Below are 13,085 nucleotides of genomic sequence, written 5' to 3'. Positions count from 1 at the left end.
TCTTCCCTTTGTTTAAATGGCGACACCTAGTGACCTAAACAAGTTACTGCAACACTGACGTGTGTAGTTTTTCATGCTAGGGGTCTAAAATGAGAACCATTTTCCCCCTCCCCCTGGGTGAAAGACGCATCGATGTGTTCACACTCCAGTGACGCAATCAGACAGCAGTATCACGTCCAAAGATACTCAGGTATGCAGACTGGAGAAAAGAGCAGGCAAAGATCAAACTACCAACCTTCTGACTAGTAGAGGACCTGCTCTACCGCCTGAGCCACAGGCACTGTGCATGACAAACATATAAACAGTATTCCCATATGAATGTTGGATTTATGTCCCTAAGAACATTCTGAATATCTTAAAGTGTTCCTGCCACCAGCATCTTGCTTACGTGTGCATTTACATTAAATAAAAAATACTGTCTGCTCAAACTGCAGCACGGTGGCACGGTGGTTAGCACTATTGCCTGAGTTCAATTCCACCATCAGGCCGGGATCTTTCTGTGTGGAGTTTGCATGTTCTCCCCGTGTTTGTGTGGGTTCCCTCAGAGTACTCCGGCTTCCTCCCACCGTCCAAAGACATGCAGCTTGTGGGGATAGGTTAATTGGATAATCCAAATTGCCACTAGGTGTGAATGTGGGAGTGAATGTGAGTGCGAATGATTGTCTGTCCCTGTGTGTTGGCCCTGCGACAGACTGGCGACCTGTCCAGGGTGTACCCCGCCTCTCGCCCTATGACAGCTGGGATAGGCTCCAGCGCCCCTGAAAAGGATCAGCGGAAGCGAATGGATGGATGGATGCTCAAACTGTCTGCTTAAAATGTTCTACCTCACCTATAAGCTATCAAACCCATTATTTTCCATAAACTAAAATATTTCTTGCTACACTCATCCCCCATGCAAATAAAGAAGTCTGTATTCTTTTCACTACGTGATCAAAATATTAACATACTAATTAATATCAAATATAAGTGAATATTATTATGTTAATATTAACCAAATAAAACATGCTAATGCAAGGCAATTTTCTTCTTCTATATGTTTAATAATTTATTAATTATCTCCAGTAATTAATCTTCTGTCTGGGCATTAATCCCACAGTTCAAAGACATGCACAGGTTAGTTTAATTAGATAACTCTTTATTGTCCATGCACAGTCACACCTGCTAACAGGAAGTTGGAAATTGATTGTACATATGAATGTTGTCTGTCTGTGTGTTAGCCCTGTGACAGGGTACCCTCACCCATCAGAACTGGAATAAGCTCCAGCTAGTCGTGGAACTGGATAAGCAGAAGGATGGATTGTTGGAGTATGTTTACTTTTCTTTCTTTGATAATAATAATAATAATAATAATATTAATAATAATAATGATAAACAGAATTCAACATTTTTGTAACTTAAACTTAAAAGACAAAATTCAATTCCATAATATATCTGACTTTGTTAAAGTGCAACATGTTAGTTACATTCCTCACATGCTTCACAGCTTACCCATCGTTAGTTCGTCCCCCCCCCCCCGGTGATAAATGCCCAACGAGAATATTTATGTTTACAATTAAGGGTTAAAATGTAACACAAAGAACGTAAGGAGGACAACAAAGAGAAAAGACTAATTGTATCATATGTTGCATTAGACTGTGACGTGTTCACATCACGGATACACAGATGGGATGAATTTGGTGTTTTGACGATGGTGGTGGAGAGCGCTGCCTGCACTGAGGACTGTAGCATATCATTCTTTTTTATACGACCCCCTGTGTGCTCTGTGGGTGAAGACTTTCATCCCGGAGACCAGCCCCATCAGACGTGAAATGCTATCACTCAGAACTACTCTGACAACCTCTCTGAATAATATTTATGTGTTTGCCAGGTTATTGATACGCTGATAAACGTTAAAAGTAATCGCGTGGAGGTAATTTGTGGTCAGTAGTCAGAAGTCTAAAGAAGAAGAAGAAACGCCTGGTGGAAGTAATCTGAGTAACTTCTTTATGCAACAAGGCCAACATTTGGGGGCCCACGTCATTGGTTTCCACGGTGGGCTGATCCAGCGCGGCACTTCCGGTGGAGACGTGGCTCTGTGCTGCTGCCATATTGACGCTAACTAGCTAACAATCACACAACTAGAAGTCAGCTGTATATTCGCACCTTGCTATTCCAGAGAGACGAGGAATCACCAAAGCAAGAAACGCGAGAGACTGACGACCGTCGTGCCGTAGAGAGAGACCACAATGGTGAGTGACAGTCGAAAGTGACCATTATTTCCCTGCCTTTTATCAGGCCTAGCAGCTATCATAACATTGGCTAGTAGCTAAAGCTAGGTATGAGCAAACTAGCTTCTCCCCCCTCATGAACGAAAGAAGACAATTATTAAACGGTGCTTTTTTTTATCGGAGCCACGGTGATAGCGACATGTTCAGGTGCTAAAATCGAGTAAATGAGTCGTCAAAGTTGAATTTCCCCTGAGTGAAGCGCTTTAGCTGTGCAGTCCGTGCTGACGTGAACTAGCTTTGCGGGCTAGCGCTAGTTGTCTCCTGTCAGTAGCCGGATCCGTGCAACCACTGCCTGCTGTCAGATTGTAATAAGCCAGGTTAAACCGACCCCGGCTCTGCGACATACCCCAACTATACGTACAACTGTGTTATTATAGTTAGCTAGTGTCGATGACTTCGATAACCAAAGTTGCTGCGCGTCTTTATCGAGTTCACATCGGTGCGATCGGGTCTTCCATTTCTATTGTCAACGTGTAATCAATGCAGTTCCTCCATTCATTTAGCACAGCCACGTAAAGCGTCCGTTTATGTCAACCATTGTTATACTCATTATATTAAACGACCCCTGATTCTTTTATAAGATCATTTTCCATTGTGCTAACATCTGCACCAGTAAGACGCGCTCACCTAAGAGAAAGGCAAACAGCGGTTAGTTCATGTGCATTTAGTAATGTCCTCAAACAACTACAGCCGTTTGTAATCAGGAGAGCACCAATATATCAAATGACAAGTACTCTTGTTTGGTTTTTCTGACTTCACTGTATCGGCTAAATATCAGAATCAGCTGATATTGTCCTACCTGAGTGTAGGCCACATCAGGCTAGCATTGGATAATGGCTGACTTAGACTTCTACAGTGGATATTTGAAGAGCCAACGATGTAACCTATGCAAGTGGCCAATCTTATCAGCATTTGTGTGCTGGTGCATTATGTGCTAATTACATTGTGCTCGTTTCCTGGGTTTTATATGCAGTGTCACCTATGACGAAAGCAAATAAGACTTTTTGCTCCTGAGTCTCCACTCTTCAATGTGAAGCTTTTCCACTTCTTTGTACATTTCCTCATGTTCACTCTGATAGTTTTGTCAATCTTCCTCCTGTAATTTGGTGACATGTGTGTTCTTATTTACTATGATTATTATTCCTTATATGTAGATGATGATGATGACTGATAAATCAAATCAAAGACTACAGCAAAAAGTAGCAGAAATTCACAGGAGGGATCGGTGGTATCACAGTTGTTTCTGGCTGTGTCAACGTGACGTGGTGTTACATTTTTAGGCAGGAGCACATCAGGTTAAGATGTAGGGTTTCCAAGTAGTTTGCAGTCACAGTGTACCTATGTGGTAGATTTCCTGCTGATGAATGAATCCTCAGTAAGTGTGATGAAGATCTGCAGTAGTGTAAACAGTTCTGGTTTTTTGTTGTTTAGTTTTTTCTTGTTTCTTTGGAATAAAAGAAGAAAATATTACATGAAAAAAAAATTGAATGTTGACATTTGCTGACCTCCCTTTTGTTATTATGAGCATAGATGTTGGTCCGATTACTGCATCTTTAGTTGTAATAGTTCAAGTCTGTGGGAAACTAAAGTAGTCAAATTCCTTTGTACCCCTCAGGTGCTGTTGGCAGCGGCGGTGTGCACCAAGGCCGGCAAGGCCATCGTATCGCGGCAGTTTGTGGAAATGACCCGGACACGGATTGAGGGTCTCCTAGCTGCGTTTCCTAAACTGATGAACACGGGCAAGCAGCACACCTTTGTGGAAACAGACAGCGTTCGCTATGTGTACCAGCCACTGGAGAAGCTCTACATGGTCCTCATCACCACCAAGAACAGCAACATCCTGGAGGACCTGGAGACACTCAGACTGTTTTCCCGTGTGGTAAGCACACACAGGCAGGCTTGGATAGAAGTCAGTTTGCAAAGAGCATTTAAGTATATGTTGTCTGACATGCCGACGAGGTGACCGGTCTGGTAACAAAGAAGAATAAATGTAGAGACGTGTCACTGTATAAACCTGTATGTTCTGAACGTTACAGTAAGTGTACATGATGGATGTAGCTTCTTTGAAACCAGCTGTGATGAACAAAGGGTGATCTCACTGTAAAAAGATGACTAGCTAGCAGCATGTAAATCACAAACATTAGCCGATGAGCATACCTTGGGTAATCCTCACACCCAAAATAACTCATATTTACATAACGGGCTCAATATTTTATTCATTATGGCCTGAAATTAGTCACCGAGCCCATAAACTCACCAGCTAAGTGTTTACCTGGAGACGCCCCCTGGTGGCCGCTGAAAAGAAAGCAAAGAAAGATTACAGACTTCTCTTTGTTGCTTTCCCACAGTTTGTTGTAGTTGGGCATGAGAGGCACGTTTGTCTTGAATTAATGAAGAAAGAAAAAAATCTAATGACTGAAATGATGTTAAAGTGCGAGAAGCTGAAATGTGAGGTGGAGCGATGCTTTTGCTACCAGCCTTTAGGCAACACGGCCACTGAACTTCATGCTGACTGAAGTGATGAAGTCAACAGTGTTAGGCTGTTAATGCAATACGACCAAACGTTTGTATTACAGTAGATGTTAAGAGTCAGGCTTTAACAGCAAAAAATATAAACATTTAAAATACAGTTTTAAAAACACTGCATGTACAAACCAGGAAAAAAAATAATAAAAAGTAATTATTGAAGTCCTTACGTTAAAACTGCCCTCAGCAAGCAGCTGCTCTAATCAGTGTTACTGCATAATGAGACTCAAAGCTCCTCTGAAGCTCTAGACACTAAATAACAGCAGAGGACAAAACACTGAAGATGTCTTTGTAGCCTAGCAACAACACGTGTTAGGAAAAAGCGCTCTGAGTGTGAGTCCACGTTTCCTTCCAGTGCAGGAAGCACTGCCTGTGGACACACAGCATTACGCCACATTTTCTTATTCATCACTGTGTTTAAAAGGCCACTGTGGGCCTTGTTTACCTACAGTTACTGTTCAGCACAAAGGCCCCTGTCTCCAATAAGGAGAAACAGCTGTAACACCTGGGTCCCTGTTGCTGTCTGTTTGATAGGCCAGCCAGTATCCATGTGGTAAACATGTCACTGTTGGCATATATCATTTTTGCATCCTCTGCTGCGAACTGTGAGGACACGGTAAGAAGGAAGTCTACATACAGATGTCAGTTTTTCATTGTGTGGAACAGCTGTGAATCCAATTGATGCTTGTATTCAGTCACATGTTGTTGATGGTGATAGAAGTGGGGCAGATGATACACGTGTGCCTCATACCAGTTAATCTGTATGGAAGCTGGTGTGCAAATGAAGATTAGGTTCTGGGAATAATGGGTAAATAAATGGTGTTAGTAAAGTCTGTCAGCAAGAACTAGGCTACAGTGGTGCTTAATGTGTCCTTATTGTATCCTTATCCATTAGTTTAAATGAATCGCTCCTCCCTTCTGTTCCAGATCCCAGAGTACTGTCGTGTGCTGGAGGAGAGTGAAATATCGGAGCACTGTTTTGACCTGATCTTCGCCTTCGATGAGATCGTTGCACTGGGCTATAGAGAGAACGTCAACTTGGCTCAGATCCGCACCTTCACAGAGATGGACTCCCACGAGGAGAAGGTGTTCCGCGCCGTCAGGGAGGTGAGATGTGGCTCTGCCTACCTCGTTGGATTCCTGTTGAATTATTCAGGCAAATTAGAAAGAAGCACATGGAAAGTTATATTACACAATTATTATTTGTCTTTTAAAAGAAACAAAATGCAACAATTGGAGTTTAGTGATGATTTTCAAGGCTTAATAGAAGGAGGGAGATGAAGGAGAATATGAGACGTACACACTGTACAGGTTAAGCAAAGTGTGATGAACCGGCATGGTTGACAACACAGCTGCGCTGTCAGTATTTAAAATTTAACACAGTCTTATATTTTCCCTCCTTCAGAGTAACTTCCAGCTGTCGTGCTGTGACTGTATTAGCGCTGAGCGTGCTGTTCTGATCCATGCTCACTTTCTTTTGTAATCCTACAGACTCAGGAGCGCGAGGCCAAGGCAGAGATGAGGAGGAAGGCCAAGGAACTGCAGCAGGCCAGGAGGGACGCTGAGCGCTCCGGGAAGAAGGTGCCAGCTTTTGGCGGGTTTGGCAGCGCTGGCATGACCAGTGTGTCCTCAGGGACCATCATCACAGACACCATCATCGAGCCAGAGAAGCCCAAGATCACAGCGGCTCCAGTCAGGTACAACTCAAGTTTGTATGGGAAGATTTTGTTGTGGTTGCACAAACAGTGGACTGATTAGGCTGATGGGACATCGTGTTTGTTTCTGTTCAGACCAAGTGGACCCAGTAAGGCTCTGAAACTGGGGGCTAAAGGGAAAGAGGTGGACAATTTTGTTGACAAGCTCAAGTCTGAGGGTGAAACCATCATGCCCACCACAGGAAAGAGGGGATCCGATGTTTCGAAAGTTCTGCCACCACCAGTCAACATGGAGAGGTATGCCCTCATCATTCAGTGCTGTGTATTCTTCTGTTACTGGTTGCAGTAACAACATCTGAACTGTGATCACGACACATTTATTTACTTATTCTTCTCATTTGTGGCAATCCAATACTTTTACCTTAAATATATAAGTTTCCCTGTTAAAGTCAAATAACAGAAGGATAAAGGATGATGTCATTACAGGTCGAGCTTGGCATCAGTGCGCCCTAACCTAGTTGTAAACTGGTTGCGTGTACATTAATGAATCCCCTGCTTTAATGCACCACCCAGTTAGTGACACAAAACAAACACCCACAGTGTGACAGGTGCGTGCTGGGTGCAGGTGCGTGCTGGGTGCGGTTAACAGGCTCATAGATGTCTCTCACTGGATCCTAAAGTTATAATTGTTATAATTGTATTATAACTTAATTCTAACATTGTAACAGTGTAACATTTTCATAAGTGAGGCTTTTTAATTTGTAACAAAGTGTCCAACAGTGCAGCACGCCTCACAAACAGGCTGCTTACAGACAGGTGAAGAAAACGGATGGTTACAAATCTCCTGTTTGTGTTTCTCAGCGCATGTGTGCGTGCGTGTGTCTCACTGGTGTAACTTCAACTTCATGCTAAGATTCAGTCACAGTGTCATCTCAGTGCTGCTTTCTTAAAAGTGTGTGTGGGTGATTTGACCTGCAGTGTGCATCTGCGTGTGGAGGAGAAGATCACATTGACCTGTGGCCGTGATGGCGGCCTACAGAACATGGAGGTGCTGGGTATGGTGACGCTCCGAGTCACAGACGACAAATATGGACGCATCCGCCTGATTATCAATAACAATGATGGCAAAGGATTGCAACTGCAGGTTGGTTTATCACACACACGTGTGCAGCAGACAGTGCTACACTGTGTATGTTATGTTAAACACATAACTCAGTTTTATTTACATTACATTTGTTTTTAACCATAATCGTAATTTTGAAGTGCGTTTGGATTTCAGCTGTGTAGCTGAACGTTGAAGCTACAGTTATATGATGAATCTATATACTCGTAGTCCAGACTGTCAGCTTTTAGTTTACACGCTCAGCTGTTGAATAATCACACACGGTCCTCTATTTACAGGGGCTCAAACGCAATCCAACAAACAAAGATAATTATTATGTTTTAAGAAATATTTCTGTGAAAGCACACAAACTATGTTAAACGCTGTCACGAGCATGCCAGAGCAGCAGGTGGCGATATAACCCCACATTCAGAAAACACAGAAGTGAGCAGTGTAATGGTAAAAATGAGATGAAGGCAGACACAGCAGTGTTTTTCCTGGTCGACAGGTAAACACAGAAATTCCTTTCAGGTTTGGATGACTGCATGTTTTTGGTTTACAGCAGCTTGCAAATGCAAATGTCCCTCTTCAAATCAATTCCAAAGACTTAACCTCTTCGCTTTGTTAAGGAATAATGAAATAGTAATAAGAGCGTAAGCCTCTGAGTGAGTCTGTTCTGTTTAAAGTGACCCAGGCTGTTTTGCTGTGATGTTTGACAGTAAAAGATCTTTATTGAAACGCGTCTCGCCCTCTGTTTCTTAGACACATCCTAATGTGGACAAGAAGTTGTTCACGGCTGAGTCTGTGATTGGCCTGAAGAACCCGGAGAAGTCCTTCCCTCTTAACAATGATGTGGGTGTGCTGAAGTGGAGACTACAAACCACAGACGAGTCCCTCATACCTCTAACCAGTACGTCCTGATGTCTGCAGCTCCTGTCCTCTTTAAGAAAGCACACTGACAGTGGTAGTAATGTTTGTTTCCCACAGCACAGGATGGCATCTGTAGACAGTGTTTAGCCTTACATGTGTGCCCAGTCTGAGTATGTATGACAAATACAAGCGTCGCATATCCTCAGTGAAGAAGTTAAACTAGCACGCTGTGATTTCTGCCTAAATGTGAATATTTAGTTAGCTGAGTAGCTGCGTAATGATTTCATTAGATAATGGGAGCCTTGATGTTAGATGGCTGTGTGGGAAATGTTGAAGATTGCCACTGGCACTTATTATCATTACTGGCATGGCTGTAATACTGCAGTAAATATTGCACTGTAACCTGACCGGCTCTTCCTCCTCACTGTAACCTGACCGGCTCTTCCTCCTCACTGTAACCTGACCGGCTCTTCCTCCTCACAGTAAACTGCTGGCCGTCAGAGAGTGGGACTGGCTGTGATGTCAACATTGAATATGAGCTGCAGGAGGAGAACCTTGAGCTCAATGACGTGGTCATCAGCATCCCTGTACCGTACGTACTTATTCACAAAATGTGTATAAGAAGAAATCTGTTACATCCCTGTCAGTCCTGTGTATGACCGACATTCCCGGTGCTCCTCAGGTCTGGAGTGGGAGCTCCGGTGATCGGTGATCTGGATGGAGAGTACAAACACGACAGCAGGCGAAACATCCTCGAGTGGTGCCTACCTGTCATTGATGCCAACAACAAGACGGGCAGCCTGGAATTCAGCATCGCTGGGCAGCCCAATGACTTCTTTCCTGTCAGCGTGTCCTTTGTGTCTAAGCGCAACTACTGCGACATCCAGGTGGGTTGCTTATGATGGAGTCTGACTTCAGTGTGAGGGACAGAAGCTCTGTTTAACTGAAGAGCACATTTTCCACAGAAGGTCTTCGGTTCTCTAAAGTGAATCGGCCTTTAGTTTAATACGTGACAAACGTCAGTAACTTCATAATTCAGTTTTATTTATATAGAAGTCACCTCAGGGTGCTGTTTGAAGGGAGTTTTCCCTTCAAACAGGAAGAAACCTCCAGCAGGCCCAGGCTCAGGGAGCAGCGGCCATCTGCCGCGAGTGGTTGGGGGTGAGGGGAGGAAGATGGGAAGAGATTATTAATAACTGGGACTGAGTGGCCCTGGGATTTGGGACAAAACACATGTTGTCCACTTAAGACTGTTTTATTACATAATCAGGCAGGCTAACTTTAGCTGTTGGCTAACATTAGCCTGCCCCAAAAAGTCACTCTGTGGTTTTTGTTTGTTTGTAACTAAAGAAACAAAACAAGACAAGTTTTCAGTGGATCAAAAAGCTGAATGGATGTTTAAGAGGCCACAGAGTGTGGCGTGAGCTTAAAATCCAGATGACAGTGCTGTGTGTTTGTCCCTGTGATAGACGGAGTAGCTGCTGCTGACAGACTCATGTTTCTCTGTCCACAGGTTACCAAAGTGACTCACGTAGACGGCGACAGCTCCATTAGATTCTCTTCAGAAACCTCCTTTGTCGTCGACAAATATGAAATCCTGTAAACCCGTTCAAAGAAAAAAATTGAAAAAACAAAATCACCAACAAAAAAAAGTCTAAATCTATGCTTCACAGAAAGATTGAAGATCTCTCGCCTGCCCACCCTGCATACTATATGAGACTGTGAACATCGACAGGACTCAGTCAGCCCTGGGGCGAGGCCTCTTCCTGTGGTGGAGCGTAGCAGCGGTGGTGTATTTATATGTTTGTATGAGAGGATCATCTATATATAGAGTTAATTGAACCGGCAAACACACACACACACACACACACACACAGAGCAAACTTGTGTCCGCCAAGCAGAACTGTAAATGGGACAAAGTAGAGGATGACTGCAGGGGTGCAGGAGAGCCTAGCGGTCAGGTAAACCCTGGCGGTAGACCGGGCCACTACACTGAGCGCTGGTAGTTTAACTGCCCACCCTGGTGTTCATGCATCCTCCACAACGCTCGCTCGCCGGGATTCTCGCTCTTTCTTTTCACGTTTTCTAAACTGCAGAATAGTAGCTGTCTCAGTCGTTATAAGCCTGACTTTGTTTAATCACTAAACTGTTGTGATCTGATCTCTTGGTATCGTTCTTCATTCATCTTCTTTTGTTTCTCTCTCGTGCTTTGAATTTTGTTTCTCCCCAGATTTCTGTACACGTGCTTAAAAAGGAAAACATGGCTGTACTCAGTATGTCGCCTGTACTGTGTGAGGTGATCATCAGCAAAGTTCTCCTTTTATGTTTAACGTGGATACATTTTTTTACTGTTTGCTGTATGTTTTTGATTGTTTGCCACTAATCTGGAGGTTGACAGTAAAGAGCAGGCTTTTGTGAGGGACTCTCGGCTGCGCTGTTACCAAACAGTAAATACATTTGACTGTTGCATCTGGAGAAAATGGGTTTTTTGTTTTGTTTTTTTATGGTAACACCATTACAGCCACTCCTTATTTTGTCAAGAACAGACTGTGTGTTAACCTCTGGTCCATTTAAGTCCAGCTCTCAGCTATCAGATATCCAAAAACAGGACTTTGAAGAAAAGCCCAGAAACAACATCCCAGCCCCTAATCTACCATCCCACAGGAGCGCTCACATCTCCGATGGGAGTGGGTGCAAGTTGGCACACACACAGATCAGAGGCTGCCAGCCTGATGCTCCACTCACTGCGCTCACATCCCAGCTCAGCTCTTCTGTTCTCACAGTCATCCTTTACTTTATTATTCACCGTAATGAGTTTGTCTTTCATGGGTTTTTTCCTTTTTTCCCCAAATTTGTACTCACCAAATTGTCGCAGTGGTTTCGTAGACGTGAGGTGGAAGTTGACGACACGGAGCGTTTTTAACTACATTACTGAAGGGGAATCTTGACATTCCAGTGTACAATTAGAAAAAAAGAATCTTTAATGGAATAAAATGTATTATGGAAAATGTAAGTCTGACTTGGGTTTTTGTTTCAGTGGGCCTGTCATAATTGGGTCATTGTGTAATTGTTGTGTTTTTGCGTTACATGAAGAAATTGTCTTTGTGTCCCGTTTGTGTTGTAGTGCTCACTGCGTTGGTTACTGTGTGAAACAGAAATAGCCAGCACGCCTGTTTTTATCAACGATCAGATTAACCACACCCACTCAGTCTCTGCTGACATTTGAGGCTTTTTTTCCCTGATGACCAATGTTTGCCTTTAAGCGCCCAGCCCGTCTGATCACACAGGACTTCACTCATCAGGATCATGAGTGGGGGTCACAGCAGCCGGGACAAAGCAGCTTCTGCATGGCTTTTTTATTGAGTGGTTATTGCTGTTCCTATCAGCTGGAGGCAGTCTGGCATCAACAACACATTTTCACCCGGCGCGCTGCTGCTCACTGGATCTTTTCTGTTGTAGAGCTGGTTGTGTGGGAACATCCCAGTAGATGAGTAGTTTGAGACCAGGCTGCCTGGCTCCAACAGCTGTGCTCAATCTCCTCATTCTGATGCTCAGTGTGAACTTCAGCAGGTCATGTGTCCTCACGCTCCTCGACTGTGCAAAGGAGAGACAACATTATATACATTGAATAAAATAAAACAATCTGGAAATTTGACGTTGAAAATCTGAAACTGTGCGAGTGGGTGTTAAAGAGTCGAGTGCTGTGGTGAAGGTGAGAAGCGTCAGGCTGGGGTGTGTTAAGAACGAGTCCTGTCTCAGTCACTTATGCAGGGGGGGTTCTGGTTTAGGACCTGGATGGCCTGAGAATAGAAGCTCCTCTTCAGCCTCTGTTTTTGCCCAGATGGTGTGGAACCTGCCTGATTGCAGAAGCTGCAACAGTTCACTGCTGGGATGGGACGGGTCCTTCAGTATCTGAGCTGCTCTGGTCCAGCATCTCCTCGTGTAGATGTCCTGTAGGGAGGGGGAGCAGCCCTGCAGCAGCGTTCTGCTGTACGGGTCACTCTCTGAAGAGCGTTTTTGTCCTTGACACAGCTGCTTCCATACCAGGATGTGATGTTCTGTGTGAGGATGCTCTCCACAGCACCTGCATAGAAAGTCCTGAGGATCACTGGAGAGAACCTGAACTTCTTCAGTTGTCGGAGATGATACAGGCGCTGCCTAGCCTTCTTGGACTGGACCTGAATGTAGGCAGACCATGTCAGATCTGAGGAGATGTGGACATCTGTGCACCCTCTCCACTGGAGCTCCACTGATGATAATGGGCTTGTGGTCTCTGTGCTGACTCCTTCTGAAGTCCACCACCAGCTCCTTGGTCTTGCCAACGTTCAGTTGGAGGCGGTTATCCTGGCACCACGATGCCAGATTCTTGACTTCCTCCATGTAGGCCGTCTCATTGTTGTTGGAGATGGCGCCCAACACCACTGTGTCATCAGCAAACTTCACAGTGGTGTTGCAGCCGTGGCGCCGTGGCCAATATAATTATTAAAACTAATGATTGATGGTAAAGATCCAGAGCATGGCCTGTAGAGTGACGCATCACACAGCCTGCAAATGTTTTTGTGCTTCAACAATGGTTTAAAAGTCGAATGCAGCAGTTGTATTTGGTCGTCTTGTAAGTGAGCACATATCATCTGCAGAACTGGGCCGAGTCTACGAAGTTCTGTG

At 44.2% G+C, this 13,085-nt stretch overlaps 1 protein-coding gene across 1 annotated transcript; it reads left to right on the top strand.

Moving 5' to 3' along the window:
* The first annotated feature begins 2,041 nt into the window (after window positions 1–2,041).
* On the top strand, window positions 2,042–11,433 carry arcn1b (archain 1b). Its single transcript, XM_084951093.1, has 10 exons — window positions 2,042–2,228; window positions 3,883–4,146; window positions 5,721–5,900; window positions 6,285–6,490; window positions 6,584–6,745; window positions 7,427–7,592; window positions 8,313–8,460; window positions 8,904–9,012; window positions 9,103–9,307; window positions 9,934–11,433. Exons 1-10 carry the CDS (start codon window positions 2,226–2,228, stop codon window positions 10,021–10,023), a joined length of 1,533 nt encoding a protein of 510 aa, XP_084807219.1. The 5' UTR covers window positions 2,042–2,225; the 3' UTR covers window positions 10,024–11,433.
* The last annotated feature ends 1,652 nt before the right edge of the window (window positions 11,434–13,085 follow it).

Source organism: Perissodus microlepis, chromosome 14 (genome assembly GCF_051167445.1).
Source record: "Perissodus microlepis isolate ML-2025 ecotype Zambia chromosome 14, ASM5116744v1, whole genome shotgun sequence".
Taxonomy (NCBI): Eukaryota; Metazoa; Chordata; class Actinopteri; order Cichliformes; family Cichlidae; genus Perissodus; species Perissodus microlepis.
The sequence above is the reverse complement of the archived record's forward strand: the minus strand, read 5'-3'. Positions and strand labels throughout refer to the sequence as shown.

Coding starts and splice junctions, on each gene's coding strand:
- arcn1b (XM_084951093.1), top strand. Junction 7,593..8,312: donor GCAAAGGATTGCAACTGCAG/GTTGGTTTATCA, acceptor TCTGTTTCTTAG/ACACATCCTAATGTGGACAA. Junction 9,013..9,102: donor GTCATCAGCATCCCTGTACC/GTACGTACTTAT, acceptor GGTGCTCCTCAG/GTCTGGAGTGGGAGCTCCGG.